This window comes from Leuresthes tenuis, unplaced genomic scaffold (assembly GCF_036924035.1).
Source record: "Leuresthes tenuis unplaced genomic scaffold, fLeuTen1.0.hap1 SCAF_1, whole genome shotgun sequence".
Taxonomy (NCBI): domain Eukaryota; kingdom Metazoa; phylum Chordata; class Actinopteri; order Atheriniformes; family Atherinopsidae; genus Leuresthes; species Leuresthes tenuis.
Genome location: NW_027325355.1, coordinates 13,162,029 through 13,182,293, shown reverse-complemented (window position 1 = coordinate 13,182,293; position 20,265 = coordinate 13,162,029). Strand labels below are relative to the sequence as shown.

Sequence of the window (20,265 nt, the reverse complement as noted above, 5' to 3'; positions counted from 1 at the left end):
CCGGCTTGCGGCGACACAACAGACCCTGACAGACTCACTTGTCCGCCTGTCACTCAAGACAAGAAACGAGGAACAACCGCCGCGCAAAGCACGCCACACCTGCTTCAACTTCCTCCTTGACAGGTGACTCAGATGACCCTATGTTGTGATAAGAGATTTATTTTTGTGAGGACATATTCAGCAGATTGCCTTATGTTGCATTGTTCCTTATTTTGAGTGCACATAATTTAAGTAATTGTTACTACGTTTATACATGTTTTATTCTGCTGCTTAAACGTCATCTGGAACTATAAATGGCGCACTTTACGTGCAGGTAATGAGAGTTATGATTAAGATCGGCGGAGTGATATGTAAAATGTGAGATTTCACTTTTGCTGTCAGTGGTGCTACGGTTTGTTTTGGTCGGACATTAAAGTAGATCGACTTACATGGCCGAAGGTGTCCCCGTGGTCTTACTTTACCCGCAGTCCTCCGATAGTTTATGTAAGACAATACTTAAAACATCCAAAACCCGGTCTTACACTATCATACGTTTAAAAAAACAAGTGTTAAATGTTTTACATTGAAACTCGTCTTTCGAGGGGCAAATCATTTTAACACAAAGTTTAATGTCTAATCATAGGACACGAACTTAATTTAAGACATATTACAAATCTTACATTTAAAAAGCAGCACGTGAAAAGTATATTTGAATACAGAGCCTATAAGAGCAGTTTCAAGTCCACTTTCCAGATAGTCAAACACGGTGCTGAAGATTAGTTGTCAATAAGCTTTATCGTCACTGACCAAATATGTGCTTTCAGCACACATTATATAAGAGCACGTGAGTTAAATTACTGTCCAAGTTATACGGTGTATCTTTCTTTCCTAAGAGCATCAAGTTGGAGAGCAAACACAGAGACTTACTTTTAAAGAACGCCGCCACAGAAACAACTGCCGCGTGGACAGCCAGCGCGTGAAGTGACGGAACAAGAACCTAACAGCTTGACTTTACTGTTGGAACAAACTCCTCCCCTAACAACAGCTTCTGCCCTATTTTTTTCACTCCTCTCTGGAAAAAAAAAAGGATACGTTGGAAATCCAGTTTAGTCACTGATTAAAACAGAAGGGGCCAAAAAAGGAAAGAAAACAAGTCCTTGTTATAGATTAAATAAAACTAAGCAGATTTGAGGTTATAAACGACACACCGGGGCGACGAGGATCTGCGTCAAATTTCTCTTTAATATGATGGGAAACCGAATAAATTTGTACAGCCTTTATGTCACAGACACAGTATCTGGTTTCTACAGGAAGAACATGCAGAGTTGTTTAAAAGAAAACAGGAAAAAAACACGTTTCTTTTCACAGTTAAAGGTCTTGCTCGGATTATTGTCTGCTTTCTTCTCGTGTAAACTGTGCGAGTATCCCAGTGTCATACTGTCGAGGACCGTACAATTTAATAAATAACTGCATAACCATGCAAAGTAAATGCAAAACCATTTCATAAGCAGGGAAAAAAAAAACTTGTTTTGACATAAAAACAAACAGAAATACTGTCTTTCTTTCAGTTTTAGAGCCACGCAGAAGACGTAAGTGACACACTTAACCTTAAGTACACGCCAGAGAGAGCTAGTAAATTACCCTTATTCTTATGATTTAGTAAAGCTCCCTTTGACTTGTGCGTCGATTCAAATAACTGCATAAACTTCCATTTTAGTGCAATAAAACCGATTTGTTGTGGATTAACCTGACAGATGCACTGGAATGTTTGCACCTGATTTGTCTCTTGCACCAGCTGGATTTTGATCAAAGCTTGTTGAACCATTCCAGGTAAACAAGCAAACGGCAGCAGGTGCGGCGGGAACGGGTCCTGGTATTCATCCATCTTCTATACCCGCTTAATCCAATTCAGGGTGATGTTTTTAGCCAAGATTGAATTGTCAATTTCAATTCTCTGTGCATATTCAATGAGAAAATTGAGTGAATATTGCCCTTTTTTTCTTTCTTTTTTTTTGCAATGCTTGCCAGATACATACCACTTTTATTTTTTAAGTACATAAAGCTTCACTTTGACTAAAAACAGCATCATCAGTTGATCAAATCCATTTCTTCCCTTGTGTTCTATGTCAGTACATAACGCTTCAGTGTCGTGATCCCAACTGTTTCCAAAACAAAAAGAACTAATTAGCATGCAGCATATACCAGAAAACAACAAAAAACAAAGTTAAAGTGCTCTAAGAGAAATTTGTGTGGCTCATAGTGGAGGGTCTTTAACAGCAGAACGTCACAAGATTTGGAGGACCGGTCACGATGTACAGTGATATGACAGGTAATGTAAATCAAACAACAATCTGACCTGCCATTAGTTTCTACATAAATAAGCTCAAAATTCGTATCTACACTGTTAAAAAAAAAAAAATTATTAAACAACGTGTGGGCAAAACTGCTAAAAATCATTGCTTGCCAAACTGTGTTAGTCTGCCAAAGATAAAGAACAAAAAAAACCAAACAAACAAGAACAAAAAAAACAAGTCCCAATTAGTCAAATTAAAGCCTTCCTGATTCTTCATTCTTCAAGGGATGGTTTCAGAAGAAAGGGTGCGACAAGCATGTCGGGTGCCCAGTGTGAGGAGCGCTTCTTCCCTCTTTGCTTTGCAACCTCCCCTGAACTAGTTGTGACCTGAAGGCGACGGGAAAAAGACAACACAGCAGAGCAGGTGTTTCTTTAACAGCGGATCACGTTATGGTTTCAAATCAGTGGCGTTGATCAAACGCGGTTGTTCCATTATTGAAATCAAAGAAGATGGATAGATTTAAAGATAACATTCAAATAGAAGAGTAATAATAATACTGTAATACTGAGGTTTGGCTCATAGACAAAACCTGTGAGCCGATTTTATGCTGACACGAAACAATATCCTTGTAGGGAATTTCAACATCTACACTAGTTAGTTTATCTCTAATGATATTCTTTCCATAAAGCAGAAACATTTGGCTTTTTTTTTTTTTATATAAATCAGATGTAATTTAAAATGTTTACGTTATTTCTTCCTAAAACTTCAATTAAAAAAGAACAAGGTAGCACAAATTTGAATCTTATAGGTAGGGTTGGGTGATAAAACGATAACAATAGCTATCAAGGAATAACAATACGAGTAGCCAATGACAGCGAGAGTTGAGCCGCGCTGAACCAATCACGTGGCTGGAATAGAGCCACGCCAGCAGCTAGTCGTGGCACGTTTGTTTGTTTGTGCTGCTGCAGCCGTATAAAAAACGAAAATGAGTGATCCCTCAGAAGGAAACGACAGAAGACACAGCCCAAGGCGTAAGGGATGACCCTGTTGATGACATTGTCGATAAGAAGGGCCTGAAAAGTTTGGTGCTGTGGAGGTATTTAGTTTTTTTTTTAAGTCCGACACGAAACAGAGCAGTGTGCACTGCGATCTATGTCGAGCACATGTTCCGACAAAGACAGGGAATACAGCTAATCTTTTCCATCAGCTGAAGCAGCGCCACCCGTTTGAGCACAGAGAATGCAGACTTTTACAAACACAGCCCGGAACAAGTGCTAATCTTCCCCCAATAACAACACCTGAAGACCATAGAGTCTGCTTTATCCAGCGCCATGCCGTATGACAAAAAATCTAAGAGACACTGTGATGTTACAAATTCAGTAGCTTATTGTATTGCAGAAGATATGCTACCAATAAGCTCAGTGGAAAATAAAGGGTTCAAGTGAATGCTAAAAGTTATGGACCCGATATATATCGATATCGACTCGTATAAAAAAATATATCGTGATATGACTTTTTCCCCATATCGCCCAGCCCTACTTGTAGGTCTCAAACTTGTCAAAAGTTACCACCAGTCATTTGCATGAGAAAAGGCGAGCTGACCTCTCATACACAGGGCAGATGAACCGCAGAAGACACTTACCTGTGATGTATCTTGCACCAATTAACATCAACATGCTGCCCATGATGTAAAAGCCCAGGGGTACGCTGCTGAAGATGCTGGTTTCACCTGTTGGTGGACAATATTTTCATCAAGTTCCACACAATCATGAAGGACAAGAACAACAACTGTAAGTGCCAAACTGTTAAAAGTTTAAAGGCCCGTCAAGATTCTACAGCAACTTGTTGTGCGCTCTAAGAAAAACAACAAAAAAACAGGAATATATTTTGACTGAGTGAGTTTTTGAAGTGGCCAAAATCGTAGCAGTCATGTAAAAATAAGTGTATATCCAAACCGATCAACAGAATATTTGGTTCTCTTAAAACAGTTAACAAAGTGACAGACTCAAACAGCTCCACCATGTATCATACCTTATCTTTTCTTCTGTTTATTGTCAACATGTCAAAATCTTTAAAGCACTTTAAGGCCTTTACATTAAAAGGTTTACATTATGTGATCACTTCCATCTTTTAATAGGAGTGTCTCTAAATCAAAATCCAATATAAATATGACATATACACCACCTCACTGGGCCAGATCACATGGCTTCTCATACCAATGTTATGCTGATGATAACCAGCTCTATCTGTCATTCCCACCTGACGACCACATGGTTTCAGCATGGATCTCAGACTGTCTCTCTGACATATCGAAATGGATGAAGGCACCTGCAACTGAATCTCTCAAAACTGAACTGATTTTCTTCGCAGCCAAACCAACCATACACCACAGCATCTGCATCCAAACTGAATCCCTATCGCTTGCTCCGTCCGGTAGCTAGAAACTTTGGTGTCATGATTGATGACCAACTAACCTTTAAATATCATGTTACCTCCGTTGCTTGATCATGTCGCTTCGTATTGCTAAACATCAGAAAGATCAGGCCGTACCTAACCCAACATGCCACCCAGCTCCTGGTGCAGGCCATGGTCATCTCCCGCCTTGACTACTGCAATGCTCTCCTAACTGGTCTCCCAGCCTGTACTATGAAACCTCTGCAGATGGTCCAGAACGCGGCGGCGCGTCTGGTCTTCGATCAGCCTAAAAGAACACGTCACCCCTCTGTTCATTGAACTCCACTGGCTGCCCTTAGCCGCCCGCATCAAATTCAAGTCACTGATGTTAGCCTACAAAGTGCTTAATGGAACAGCTCCCATCTACCGTATTTTTCGAGCTATAAAGCGCACCAGGTTATAAGGCGCATTAAATAAAACAAAACTCAGATAAGTCAAACTTTATTCGCCTTATAACCGACTGATAGTGTTGAGTTTGAAATCTGCTTCGTAAGCATGTCTCTAAACAGGATCCATTTTTGGGGCAGCGGGTATAGATAATGAATGAACAAATGAATGCACACACCTTAATGTTGAAGCACAGATCGTATTACTCTGCGAGGCTCGTGACTAAGGTGGCCGTAATGCTCAAACCATCAAGCAGTGCAGCTTCGTAGCTTACCAAGGCCGTGCTAAAACATTTTGACAGATTTTTGAGCGCCGTGTACCACATAAAATCAGTTCGAGGTCAGAAAGCACAACCAGAATTAATTCAATACATTAGGTGCACCGCCTTTTAAGGCACACTGTCGATTTTGGAGAAAATTAAAGGATTTTAAGTGCGCCTTATGGTCCGAAAAATACGATACTTCAATGCTCTTGCAAAGGCTTAAGTCACGACTTGGTCACTCCAGTTGTCAAAGGATTGTCGTACAGCAGTGCCTACACCACGTTTAAGACAGTAAAGACTCTTTTCATGTTTCGTTCCACGATGGTGGAATGACCTACCAAGTGTTACAAGAACAGGGGAGTCTCTGTCTATCTTCAAGAAACTCTTGAAGACTCATCTCTTCAGAGAGCATCTCCTACCCTGCACTTCAATCTAGGCATGCAATCTATCTCCACACTGTCACCTCTGACAGAGCCTGACTAGTAGTTTCCTTCTATGTAGCTTATTGTTAGCTTTGCCGTTAGCTGTAATGTTATATCCTCATTTGTAAGTTGCTTTGGATAAAAGTGTGTTCTAAATGCATAAACATAACATAACATAACATAAATCCACTGTAAACTAAATAATCTACAAGTGCTCGCAGGGGACTGACAGCCTCTCCGAAATCAGGCTATTTGGTGCAAAAACAAGTCAAGAGCCACAAAAATGGAATCATGTGATCTTTGTTTCAGCAGCTGTATCAAGTATGTGCACAATCAAGAATTCCACATATTTAAACTGCATGACAGGTATGTGACTGGATAGTGTAGTGGTAAGATTGCAGCCTTTTATGTGGGGGACTAGGGTTTGAATCCTGACTGCCTGCATGAAAGGTACCACCTCCAGTAGGGGTCCTTAGGCAAGACCCCTTTACGCTTTGGGTAAAAACATCTGCCAAATGCCAGGAAAAAAGACAGAAAACAACAGAAAAAGCATTTTTCAATGAACATACGGGCAGAGACTTGGCCTTTTGATGTAATGTGCTGTGGACCGAAAGACCATCTATCCCAGAGAAGCACTTTTTACTAAGTCTGAAGCAATGGAAGTGTGATGATTTTCTAAGTTGTATTCAGTTCAATTTAATTTGGGTTTGTGTCACTGATTCAAAAGTACTCCCTAAAAAAAAGAAAAAAGGGCAGAGCATGTAAAGACAGCCTTTAACATGTTGCAGCTGCAGGAAGAGTGCACCAAGGTGGTAAAAAAAATCCAGAAAGGTGATGTCAGAGTGGTGGAGAAGCAAGGGACAAAACTGACTTCCTTTATCTGTCTCGAAATCTGTTTGACAGGATCAAATATTTGTTCAAAGTCTGGTATTTTCTTTCCCTCAACTGTACTATACTTTTGTAAGAGTCAAGTTCAACATTTAAGCTGTAAAGGCATAGCAACACAAAGATGAATGAACTTAGTACTAAAAAGGCAGTAACTTTGGAACATTATTACTAGATTAGACTGAATAAGACTGTTTTTTTTTCTACCCCATCAGTGACAATATAAACTCAAAAAAGTTTCCGTGCTCACACTCAAATACGCAAACGCCTCATTTTCAGCTAGCAGTCAGGTTTCTGGTTCGTGATGTTATCTGTGTGGTGTCTTCTGAGACTCATCTTGAGATAGAAGTCAGGTTAGGTCGTATCTTCAGATACGAGTACCTACCGTTTCCATTAATGACAGGCTGCGTCGTCTCCCAGTTCATCGATTTCTCTACGGCCTTCTTCCACCGCGCATAGCGAAACTCACTCTCTGCGCAGAACGGACAAAAAGCATTTTTCAATTTTTCTAAAAGAAAAAATAAAGAACATACTTTCGCCTTTTGGTGGCAGTGGCTGTTTGCACCTTCGGGATTGATCTGAGGCTCAAACTTTTCTGAAGTGACCGCGCTCAGGTCCTCGGGGTTCAGGCTCCACACGCTCACCCCTTCTGCTGCTCCCGCTGCCATTGCTGCGCCAAGAGCTGTTGTCTCAGGCATGGATGGTTTCACTGAATATAACACAGCAATCTTTACTGGTAATAATGGGACACCGCTGTCACACCACAGTCTCGTCACTACTTAAGAATAAACTAGCTTGGAGGGTTTTTTAGTTTCTACGGAGACCCCTAGGGGACACAGCACGTAAGTGATTAAAAAAAACAAGATGGGTGAAAAAAAAAAGACAAAAAGGACCGATTTTTACGAGATCTCGAGATCTTTCTCGCGAAGTTTCGTGAGATCAAAGACAAAGTTTTGCGAGATCTCGCAACAGTTTCTCGGGATCTTGCAAAAGTCCATCCTTTTTTCGCCCATCATTTTTTTTCTCCGTGTCCCCTAAGGTGCTCCGTAAGTTTGAGAGGCAATCTAGGGAAGATAAAATTAAGGAAAGAACTACACAACTGACATATAAAAGTGTATTTTTAAACCAAATTATCCAGCTGAAATATATCAAGAATTGTCTGGAAACATGAATATTCTTCACAATGCTAGCAGAGAATTTATAATGTTTTTTTCAATTGAATGCTAGAAAGCTTATCTTTCTTTTCCCGAACACATGTGGAATGTACTTGTGGTTGCAGAACCAATTAGGTCGTTCCCAGAATTAGTTTAATATGAACCCAAGCAGCTACAACCAGTTTGGTGTGGCGCAAAGTCAAAAAAAAAAAAAAAAAAGCCACTCGTACCGACAGGGATGCAAAGAATGTCGGCCTGCAGCTGCATCAGCAACCTGTTGGATGTCATTCCTCCGTCTACCTGAAGCTGAGTGAGGGGGATGCCGCTGTCTTGGTTCATAGCGTCCAGTATCTGCAACAAAGCAAACGTGCCAATTATTGCACGAAAACTTTTATATCAGCAAAGGATAGAAAAATTTCAAAGGATTAAAGAAACATTTTTCAGCTATACCTCTCGTGTCTGGAAACAGACCGCCTCCAGAGCAGCGAATGCCAGGTGGCTCTTATTAGTGAACTGAGTTAACCCACAAATGATCCTGTGAACCCGTGGAAACAAAAAGACTGAATGAATCACGACTTTAAGATGTTTAGCACACTTTAGAGTAGCTGTTGATCTCACCCTCTGGCACTGGGCTCCCAGTAAGGTGCATAAAGACCCGAAAATGCAGGGACAAAGTAACAACCGTAGGAGGTGCCGACCGATGCAGCCAACTTCTCTGCGTGATGAAAGAACCCGGAAAAAGATCAGGAAATATCACACTGCTTTCTGTTCCAGATGAAATGACACCGTGTCCCCGACAAAACGGCACATTTAGCTGAATGTGTCTGGCACGGCGCATACCAAGCTCCTCAGACGCTCCGATAATCCCAAGGTTGTCCTGCAGCCAGCGGACCACAGCTCCTGCAATGGCCACAGAGCCCTGGCAACAAGGAGGAAAAACACATCCGCTGTGTTTTATGTCACCTATCAGCACAGCTCAATCATTGAAGTCACCGAAGAGAAACAGCTAAACTTGTGCCAATGCGTTTGTATGGCGTCGGTGTGCTTAAGATGCTGTACCTCCAGTGCATAGCAGGCAGGTTTGTCCCGGCCGAGCTTGTAGGCGACAGTAGTGAGCAGACCGTGGTCAGACATTACCGGCTGCGAAACCGCAGAAACATCCCTTCAGTCAAATGTGCGCAGATAAGATGTTTTTTGTGTGTGTGTGTGAAATGACGCACCTTAGCTCCAGTGTTTCGCAAAAGAAAGCAACCGGTCCCGTAGCTGAAAAAGAATCCAAAAAAAAAAAAAATCAAAAATTTTAGCTGGACGTCTAACAAAGCCATCGTACGTTTCAAGACAAAAAGCGCACGACCGAGTAGCCCCTACGTGTTTTTAGCTTGTCCGTCCTGGAAACACATCTGACCGACAAGAGCTGCCGACTGATCTCCAAGGCACTGTTTGAAAAATGCAAAACCAGATCAGGCTTCTTCTCAACGCAAAGCGCAGATCAGGAACACGGGAAGTGATGTATCAAAGAAGACTTACCCCTGAGATAGGAATACCCGAGAGAGCCCCCGATTTCTGGAAAAATTCAAATTCTATTTAGAGAGTGACAGTGTATATGTTTTATTTTCTAACCCAACACACCTTTAGCTGTAACAAGTAACAATTTGGAAACCATGCCACTAAATAGAATTCAAGCCTACACATTTGTCGCAAAAAATATCAAAACAGAGATTTAAAAAAAAAACAACTTCTGAATGCTATGAAAAGCAATTTTGCCTTGATAACGCTGGAAAACAAGGAAGTCAGCGGTTATTTGACTCCATAAAGCCAAATAACACACACAACCTGACTTCTATCAGCTGATTTTTACACAAAGTCAACTGTCACAATGAAACGCAGTGAGGGGAAACCGGGAAAAGTCAAAATGTCTTCACTCCTGCATGCACCACCGGTTAGGGGTTCAGAGAATATAAAAAAAAATAGGATAGACAGTGGGTGAAGAGATGTAGGAGTCATGTTGGAGAGGAAGATATTCTGACTGGGAGGCTGGTGTTAACCAGCCGAGCCGCATGCCACCACAGAAGCGATGAGGGGACCATCCAGTACATTTCCAATAGAGCGTTAACTGTATGTGTGCAAACCGCTGGGGCGGCAAAACAAACAAGACTTTTTGCTTGTTTTAATACCCGACAAAATTAAGTCAAGCACTCTCTTATTTTTCTCTTATTCCAGCTATTTCTCTGCTGCTTTATTCTGAGCAGACAGCTGGATAGACAACAACTGAATGAACAAAAAAAACGGTAAAAAAGCACTTTTTTACAGTTTTTTTGCAAGAGGAGATCATTCTCTGTTTAACCCACAAATTTTCATCCCTGCCAAATCTGACTGAATTGGAAGCTTTTCCTACCCATGAACAAATCTAACAGCTCAGCTCCTGAAACGCCAGGCTGCGTCTTTGGATTGGAAATGCACTGTGTGATGGTTGGAGTCTTTCTGGCCACAAAAAAAGCAGGAGGGGTTACTTTAAAAGATCGGGTGAGTGGTGATGGTGAGAGTCACTTACCCGGCTAGAACATATTTTCTACCAGTGAGAGAAGAGAGACAATGGCACACAAAAATGCCTAAAAGAATTTCTCAATCAACCTTCATGCATATTCAACAGTTTGAAAGCACGCTAACCAAAAAAAACCAATAGAATACAAAAACAAACCTCTGTTATCTTATTAGTGGTCTGTTGCATGAGACATTCCACTCTTTGAACAAAACACTAGTCACACTAGACACAGCAAGAAATCATTAGGGTAAAATCTTGGCCTAAAGACATCATCGTCAAATTCTATACAGACAAGGCTGATTGATCATTGCTTACCATGAGACCGTATATTTCCGACGAACTCCTAACCCTAGGCAAGATCTCCATAGGAATACCGAAATATCTGAAGGGGGAGTAGAGAAAAAGTACAGCGGCATAATTATAAAGCGACTCCATTATGCTAAATTTAAACTCTGTATTTTCACTTTGTGATTCCACTGAATCAAGCATGATTCATGGTTAAAACCCTTTAAGCAGCCCCTGTATTAATCAAACTAATAGCGCCCGTCTCTTTAAGGCCTCTCTCCCAAGTTCTTCTTCCAGTTTCCTGCCCCCCCGGCACCCTTTACGCATACTAAATGGTCATTTAGAATTATTCATGTCCTGGAAAATCAACTTCAACTTTGCACCCAGTCAAATGTTTCATTTAGAATGATTGGTGGTGCCTAGGGATGGTGCCTAGGTGACGTCACTCTTTGCCCTGCAATGTAAATTTCCAGGTCCTGTTGATTGTAATAATGTTATCGACATACTGTATGAATAATTTCCATCTGATATTAGCATTTAGTTGACGAGGACTGCAAGAGTGAGGCAGGCTCAGAGGCAGGATCAGAGGCAGGCTGTAGCTGCCCCTTTTATCAAGGCAGGTAAAAGTAAAATGACAGAGGCGAAAATAGATAAAATGTGTTACTGCAACCAAAGCCATTTGTACTATATTTATACGATATATATCTGGATGAGAATCGATAACAGAATCGATAAGGAACCGAATCGATAAGTGATATCGATAATGGAATCGGAATTGCTAAATTCCCATCCCTAGTGGTGCCTGATCAGCCAAGTGGAGCTGACCAATCAGAATAGCCTGGGTTTGTCAAGAGGGGGTTGCCCCATTGGCTTCTTTTTTTTTTTTTTTTACAGGAGGCACTCTTTTGGGCACTTTATTGACTAACAGCTGAGCTCTTCAGGTTTGATTTGAATCCTTTTCTGCAACATTTGAAAGAAACAAACCTCAAATTCACGGACGATTTTAAAAGTAATCCCAGCTGTCATACTTGCAAAGCTCTGGGTCCCAGTCCATTGTGTGAATGTTAAACAACATGGTTCTGCTGGCGTTGGTCACATCTGTGCAGTGGACCCCACCTGACTTGCCCCCTGTCAAACACTGCAGTGAAACCAATTAAAATACACAAATGAGTCGTTTCAACATTTCAATGACATCTATGCAAATGTGAAGGCAGGAAGTCCGATCACCCAGATAAGCCAGGAGTCAACGGTGCCGAACATGGCGCGGTGAGACAGAACAGCCTCATGGACCTCGTCCACATTGTCCATCAGCCAGCGAAGTTTCACTGCGCTGAAGTAGGTGCTGATTGGAAGTCCCGTTTTATGCTGCAAGTTGAGAAAAAAAGTGAACATTTACTTCTGAAATTTCAATTTCAATTGAATCAATAACAGATTTCGAGGAAAAAAATACATATTAAAAGCCCCACCTTTAAATGGTTCTTATTCCTTCCTGGAGTCTTACTAATGAGACGTTCAACTGTTGACTGCGTCCGCAGGTCCAGCCACACTGAATAAAAATCACAGCAGTTATCTTAAAATCCAGCCAACTCCCCCAAAAAATTCAATTGTGTGTTATGTTTACGCTGCTTATACTGCGAGATGGTAAACAGAAATATAAGTGCAAATGAGCTGCTAATACCGAAACACAACAAACTGGCAGATCAGGAATTCACAACTGTACCAATGGCGTTGTAGAGGGGCTCCCCGGTCTCTTTGTCCCAAACAAGCGTGGTCTCCCTTTGGTTGGTCACTCCGATAGCTACACAAATTTAAGCAACAGAGGTCGTTACCATCTCCTTCAAAAAACAACCCCGGTTTGAAAAAACAGTTGGGAAGCTCCATAAAATGTTGAGAAAATCAAAATGCAGCGACTTGCAAATAACTGCAAACAACACAAAATCAATGCAAAATTTTCTGGGTTTTTTTTTGGTTTGCTTTGCTGTTTGTTTGTTTTTTCTAAATGCACGTTGATTTTGATATCAGTTCAACTTTTCGAAAACCGTTCAAAGATTGCGGAGAGGTTTGTCACGCTGACAAAAACCTCTTAACAGCAAAAACTTCTTAAGGTAACACTTAAGAAGTGTTTCCATAACACTAACAGTCATGGAATTGATATCAGCTCTGTATGACTCACAGAATACGTTACAGTCTGCGGACTCAAACCACCCCTCCAGTCCATTATTTCCAGGCTATATAGATTGTGGTCTGATTAGCTGTGAGACTTAGTTAAAAATTTCTAGAAATCGCCATGAATGCATTAGGAAGTTGCATGCAAAGCTTGGCAACGACTGAGCAGATGACGTCCCAGACAGCGTCTGCAGCGGCGGCAGGTATTTTATGCACCGCTACATGATTAACAGATAAGATGGTAGATAATATGAACTCATAGCTAAGTTCACAGATCATCTCCTTCACAGTGACATGGCTAAGATTGCCTCCATCTGTTGTTAACAAGCACTGCGATACCTGCACCTTTGCTTCTGCCGCTGCTCCTAATGTTTCTGTCGTGTTTGGCATGTTAAGTCACCATAAAAGAAGTTGAAAAAAAGTCTGCAGTATCTCAGTATCCCCCCCCCCCAAAGTGCTGTAGGGCACTTTCAGATCCGGATATGTGCAGAGCAAAGGTCAGCGTACTTCAAAACAAGTCGGAAGCACATGATTTAAGTGAGTTTTAAGACTCACAAACTAGAGTTGCTTTAAGATGAAAACGCTTAATTTAACAGTTAAGATCAATAATATTTGCTTGACGGAATCTTCAACAGTTGGGTTCCTTCATAAAGTTGAATCAACCTATTAAATCAAGCAACCACCTGGTACAGATCTCTAGAAATATAAATACATATATAGAAATCATGGCTCAGGTCATGTCTCTCCATTTCACAAAATTCTAAAGATGTGTCCACGTTTAGAAAAAAAGCATCTCTAACAAGTTCCAAGATTACAGCAAATCTCTATTAACAATTTAGCAACTTATAACACCCAATGACAGCGACTCTATAAAATGAATACACAACTTAGTGTATTACATGATCTAGAACACTGCAATAATGGCCGCATTTTGAAGCAGCTCTGGTCAAACAGTGTCTTTCGTTGCATCCTCTTGAGATTTTCTACTGATCCTGTTCTATGAAAAGTATTCTGATATATTATATTATATCTTACATATTCTTACAGCTTGAATGCTGTGCTGCTAGAATGAAATGGTTTCTGCTAGGGGTGTCCCGATCCGATCACATTGGGCCGATCACATGATTTTCAAATGATCGGAATCGGGTGGAAATGATCGGATTTAACCTTAAAGACAACAATTATGACCATGTTCACGTTTTAAATTCATCCTGAGGTACAAAGAGATTGACAAACGGAATGATAATGGCTTAACAAGTTCCACAACATCAGTATTGTTGCACGGACGGAAACAACACCGTAACATCACGCAATTTACGGCAGGCAGGGAATGGGCTCTATGCTCCTCACACTTATGGTCACACTTCTGTGTTTGGTTGAGGATGCAGTATTATGTCCGGTCGGCGTTCAGAGAGAGCAGACAACAGCAGCTATTCATGGCGGAGTCTGAGAAGAGTTGCCAAAAGTCAATTTTAATGAAGTGCGTCGGATAAACTAAGAACAATAAACTAAACAATAAACTAAGCAAGAACACTAAACTAAACAATAAACTAGGCAAGAACACTAAACTAAACAATAAACTAGGCAAGAACACTAAACTAAACAATAAACTAAGCAAGAACAATAAACTAAAAACAATAAACTAAACAATAAATTAAGCAAGAACAATAAACTAAACAATAAACTAAGCAAGAACACTAAACTAAACAATAAACTAGGCAAGAACACTAAACTAAACAATAAACTAAGCAAGAACAATAAACTAAAAACAATAAACTAAACAATAAATTAAGCAAGAACAATAAACTAAACAATAAACTAGGCAAGAACACTAAACAATAAACTAGGCAAGAACACTAAACTAAACAATAAACTAGGCAAGAACACTAAACTAAACAATAAACTAAGCAAGAACAATAAACTAAAAACAATAAACTAAACAATAAATTAAGCAAGAACAATAAACTAAACAATAAACTAAGCAAGAACACTAAACTAAACAATAAACTAGGCAAGAACACTAAACTAAACAATAAACTAAGCAAGAACAATAAACTAAAAACAATAAACTAAACAATAAATTAAGAAAGAACAATAAACTAAACAATAAACTAGGCAAGAACACTAAACTAAACAATAAACTAGGCAAGAACACTAAACTAAACAATAAACTAGGCAAGAACACTAAACTAAACAATAAACTAAGCAAGAACAATAAACTAAAAACAATAAACTAAACAATAAATTAAGCAAGAACAATAAACTAATCAATAAACTAAGCAAGAACACTAAACTAAACAATAAACTAGGCAAGAACACTAAACTAAACAATAAACTAAGCAAGAACAATAAACTAAAAACAATAAACTAAACAATAAATTAAGCAAGAACAATAAACTAAACAATAAACTAGGCAAGAACACTAAACTAAACAATAAACTAGGCAAGAACACTAAACTAAACAATAAACTAAGCAAGAACAATAAACTAAAAACAATAAACTAAGCAAGAACAATAAACTAAACAATAAACTAAGCAAGAACAATAAACTAAAAACAATAAACTAAACAATAAACTAAGCAAGAACAATAAACTAAACAATAAACTAAGCAAGAACAATAAACTAAAAACAATAAACTAAACAATAAACTAAGCAAGAACAATAAACTAAACAATAAACTAAGCAAGAACAATAAACTAAACAATAAACTAAGAACGACAAAAGCAAATTTAAAAAAAAAAAAAAACGTTAAAACAGAACTATAATGACCTCCGATTAAAAAACAAAACAAAACAAAAACTGGCTTGTCATATATCTACGTTGAAAATGGACTAGCAACGCACCGGATGTTGACATGCATCCTGAGATTTAAAGGAAGTTACATAATGCCGCTGCGTGCATAGAGCCCATTCAGACAACACACAATAATTGTAGTGCACTGGTAGTAATAAAAAAAAAAAAAAAACTTAAAGGACAACTTGGATTTGTTTTTTCTTATTATTATTAATGCGTTGGTGAAGTATCGGATCGGGACTCGGTATCGGCAGATACTCAAAATCAAATGACTCGAACTTGGGGGGCAAAAAAATGTGACTGGGACATCCCTAGTTTCTGCTGGTAGTTCTGGCATTTTTTGAACATCTGTTATGATAATAACTAACCATGCCACTGGAAAAGCTAGTTACAAGTGGGAGCAGCTAATAGAGCTTTCCAAAGCAAAAGTAATACCGATAAGACCCCAAAACCAGACAAGCTGAAAAGGAGACATCTGGGATATAAGACAGGAGCAGAACGGGGAACAATAAGACGGAAGTTTAAATCCTTTCTTCAATTGATCATCATTGGGAAAGCGAACTTGCTAGCAAATAAAATGGGCAAGCTTGGAGCACTGACTGAGACACAGCGGAAGCATCAGGAATGTAGCACCGTGTATCACTGAGACACGCATGCAGGGACGCATCATTGACTCCAACGCCACTCCCCCCCAAGCTATCAGACTATATTGGTTGCAGATGGAGAAGTCAGAGTAATGAAGAAGTTACTGCAGAGTTTATGAAAAACAGATGTTGTCATTTTGGACATTTCTTTCAGAAGGAGCGTGTCTGCAGCATGGAAAGTGAACAGTTTCTGAGCCCAGTTTCTGTCCACGTTGCCTGCCAACAGAGTTCACCTGTGTGTGACACCATGTGCTCAGCTGTTGTCATGCTACAGAGTGCAACGCTCTAATTTTGATCACCGGAGAATTCAACCACGCCACGCTCTCCTACGCTTAGGTCAACTTATTTTTAACTTACTTCTTTATGCTACGTATTTCGATGTTTTTTCAAGAACTTAAACAACATAAATCACCCCTCAGGAATTAATAAAGCATCGTCAAATTCAGTTCAGTTTGAAAGTGTTTACTTTATCGTCCTTGACTTTTCGAACTTTTTTTAAACTCACAAAAAAGCCCATCCACTAAGTCTGCGAATGTAGTTTGAAATGTTTAGAAATCCCAGTGGAGGTTGTGTATTAGGGCCAGTAATGCAGTATGTAGTTCAATTAGTTCATTGGGAGATTCAGTTTCTTTTGCTAAGATGCATTTGCTTCTCTCTCTTTTCCTGTTTCCACCTTTCACCAACACCAAAATTAACAATTTTGACCTTTAGCTTTTACACCAAATGGTGCTTTTCCAATACATGGTACAGGACGCTTCGGTATAGTAGATAGATATGATTCCATTGAGTTAAGAGTCCGTTTTGAAGACCAGATGCAAGGCTGCGATGTATATCTGTGGCCAAAGAAGCATCCATGTTTTCGATGTATGTGGGTTTATGGATGCAAGGAGAGTTAGTTTGCTATAGCACATGATCAAGCCTTATGTTCCACCATGTTTTTGTTAATATTATACTGCTTTTCCAGTCTTCTGTTGCCCTTCACATTTTCCATCGCATTCTGACATTTGAGGAAAAAGATGACTGTGGATGGAAATGTTACAGAGCGGCTCATCATTATCGACTGGCCGCATAAGCTTTGTGTAGGATTACCTTTAATGTTTGAGATGTCGATGTTGAGCTGCGTCAGTTTTTCACACGTCCGCTCCATGCACTCGTACACCGACTGCAGAATCTCTTTGGGATCCTCCTCCACCCACCTGAACGTCAGGACAAAGTGACAAATAAGAAGCACATTTTTAAACTACGACTGCTTCTAAAAATCTGGATGCAGGTAATTAATACATGTGACTCCACTGAGAGGCAGATTTAAAGACAAACTTACTCCTTACCCTTCTTTAGGGAAGCTCTGTTTGATTTCCACCTGATGATGGCTTAGGAGCTCTGCTGTTTTTGAATTAAACACCTTGAAAACAGGCAAATGAGAAACAATATTACATTATATGTCACTCATTTATTCTTTTAAGGCAAGCACAGTTTCATATATACACAGACTATATTGCCAAAAGCATTCCCTCACCCATCCAAATAATTAAATTGAGGTGTTCCAATCACTTCCACGGCCACAGGTGTATAAATTCAAAAACACCTAGGCTTGCAGACTGATTCTACAAACATTTGTGAAAGAATGGGTCGCTCTCAGTGAATTCCAGCATGGTACCGTGATAGGATGCCACCTGTGCAACAAGTCCAGTCGTTACTCGCTACTAAATATTCCAGTCAACTGTCAGTGGTGTTATAACAAAGTGGAAGTGATTGGGAATGACAACCGCTCAGCCACTAATTGGTAGGCCATATAAAATGACAGAGCGGGGTCAGCGAATGCTGAGGTGCGTAGAGGTCGCCAACTTTTTGTAGAGTCCATCAATAGAGACCTCCAAACTTCATCTGGCCTTCAGATTAGCTCAAGAACAGTGCGTAGAGAGCTTCATGGAATGGGTTTCCATGTAAAGGACGCCGCCACGGGACTCTAGAGCAGTGGAGAAACTTTCTCTGGAGTGATGAATCACGCTTCTCCATCAGGCAATCTGATGGACCAGTCTGGGTTTGACGGTTGCCAGGGGAACGGTTCTTGTCTGACTGCATTGTGCCAAGTTTAAAGTTTGGTGGAGGGGGGATTATGGTGTGGGGTTGCTTTTCAGGAGTTGCGCTTGGCCCCTTAGTTCCAGTGAAAGGAACTCTGAATGCTTCAACAGATTTTGGACAATTTCATGCTCCAAACTTTGTGGAAACAGTTTGGGAATGGCCCCTTCCTGTTCCAACATGACTGCGCACCAGTGCACAAATCAAGGTCCATAAAGACATGGATGAGCGGGTTTGGTGTGGAAGACCCTGACTGGCCTGCACAGAGTCTTGACTTAAACCCGATAGAACACCTTTGGGATGAAATGGAGCAGAGACTGTGAGCCAGGCCTTCACATCCAACATCAATGTCTGACCTCACAAATGCTTTTCTGCAAGAATGGTCAAAAATTCCCAGAAGCACACTCCTAAACCTTGTAGAAAGCTTGCCTCGAAGAGCTGAAGCTGAAGCTGCAAAGGGTGGGCCAACGTCATATCAAATCCTACGGATTAAGAAGGGATGATACTTAAGTTCATAAGCGTGTAAAGGTGGATGAGCAAATACTTTTGGCAATATAGTGTATAGATGAATAAATATACAAACCTACAGTCACCATCTGAAGTTTAAAGAAAATAAAATGTTTCTGACAATACGAGGTGACTCGTGTCGCAACAAATTAAAGCATCTGCTGAAAGAAAGAAGGAGCCAAAAAGCAAAAGGCTGTCTGATCCAGTCACAGTTATTAGAAACAAATCACTGTGACGTGTTAGAATTAAACTGAACCGAATTAACTTAAGAGCGGCTAACCTAATAGGATCTTTCTGAAGGGAAATAAATGTAATTACAATGGTATTTAACCAGCGTATGAGTTTAAGGTTACATAGAGACAAAGAAAACAGCGGACAGTCACCTTTGTGACACAAAGCCTTGTCACGATGCCTCTTACTTTGACAAGTTTTCAAACACAATAATTCTCCTTGCTTTAATGTACCTGAACTCCAACTTTTATTGTTGGAACTCCATACCACAGCATAGAAACTGAAGCATTTGTTTCTATTACAAGAGAGCAAAACCATGGGACAATTACTGACTGCACGGAAAGGCAGAGTGATTTATCTTAAGGTTGCTATTGTCATCCTTTATATCCTTTTAAAGCAGCTAAATTAAATGACGACACTACACTGTACTTGTAAATTCGTCACCGAGGTCACAAGCGTACAAGCTAGATCATTCGGACAAAAACCTGGAACGTCCACTCAAGGACACAGTCGGCTCTAACGCGTCTATGAGCCAGCTATTAAATATGACACAGTTGGCTCGCTCTGGTGGGGTCACACTGCGGGCTTGTCTCACCAAAAACCGAGTGGAGCTCGTGCCCTGGTCGATGGCAGCAACCAGTGGCCCCAGTGTTATCCGATGTGAGGACGCAGCCATGGTGCCGTTCATGTGCAGCTCCGGCGGCTTCAGTGCGAATCTGTACTGGATACCAATTACTTCCACCGGCAACGCGGGTCAGTCGCGACCAAAAGACGGACGAGTAGTCAGTCGCTGCCTTCAGTCGCAATGTCTGAAACGGCTCTTAGTGATGACGCAACCGTTTGCAAAGGGTTTACAGGAGAAGTGCTCCACTCAAACCTTTTCACTGAGATAACGAGAGAAATCCGATGCACCACGCCTCCGCATTTCCTTTCTTAATATTCTTTTACTGGTCATGTGTGACAAATATATTCTTTCTTTTTTCAAATTTCCTTGGAAAAGCGAAAAGGTTTAACTTAACGAATGTGTCCCTCTTTACACTTCGGTTTCTTGGGTAAATTTGTAGATACTACTAATTGTAGATAACACCTAATTGTTTTACTTCCTGTTACCTCGTACTAGCATACTGTTAATATTACGATTAGATTTTTTTTTTACAAACGTACACGTTAATTTAATTGT

General features: G+C 40.3%; 1 protein-coding gene across 5 annotated transcripts; it reads right to left on the bottom strand.

The window, feature by feature from the left end:
- Positions 1–136: 136 nt before the first annotated feature.
- LOC140279168 (glycerol kinase-like) lies at positions 137–19,894 on the bottom strand. Of its 5 annotated transcripts, XR_011909784.1 has the most exons (22): positions 19,681–19,894; positions 17,597–17,670; positions 17,358–17,464; positions 12,385–12,462; positions 12,131–12,210; positions 11,892–12,029; positions 11,693–11,802; positions 10,695–10,761; positions 10,389–10,406; positions 9,365–9,400; positions 9,206–9,273; positions 9,058–9,100; positions 8,897–8,977; positions 8,678–8,756; positions 8,456–8,552; positions 8,288–8,372; positions 8,068–8,188; positions 7,249–7,392; positions 7,069–7,155; positions 3,916–4,002; positions 2,016–2,659; positions 1,202–1,983 (listed from the first exon to the last, which is right to left on the bottom strand). XR_011909784.1 is itself a non-coding variant. In XM_072374599.1 (21 exons), exons 1-21 carry the CDS (start codon positions 19,771–19,773, stop codon positions 909–911), a joined length of 1,836 nt encoding a protein of 611 aa, XP_072230700.1. In that variant the 5' UTR covers positions 19,774–19,894; the 3' UTR covers positions 137–908. The 5 variants fall into 5 exon arrangements, 4 of the variants coding, with proteins under 4 accessions (XP_072230700.1, XP_072231432.1, XP_072232608.1 ...); XM_072374599.1 differs by lacking the exons at positions 1,202–1,983; positions 2,016–2,659 and adding an exon at positions 137–1,051; XM_072375792.1 differs by having other exon boundaries at positions 1,202–2,659.
- Between the last annotated feature and the right edge of the window lie 371 nt (positions 19,895–20,265).

Coding starts and splice junctions, on each gene's coding strand:
- LOC140279168 (XM_072374599.1), bottom strand. CDS start 19,773: ATGAACGGCACCATGGCTGCGTCCTCACATCGGATAACACTGGGGCCA. Junction 17,671..19,680: donor CGAGCTCCACTCGGTTTTTG/GTGAGACAAGCC, acceptor CCTGTTTTCAAG/GTGTTTAATTCAAAAACAGC. Junction 11,803..11,891: donor TTGACTCCTGGCTTATCTGG/GTGATCGGACTT, acceptor GTTTCACTGCAG/TGTTTGACAGGGGGCAAGTC.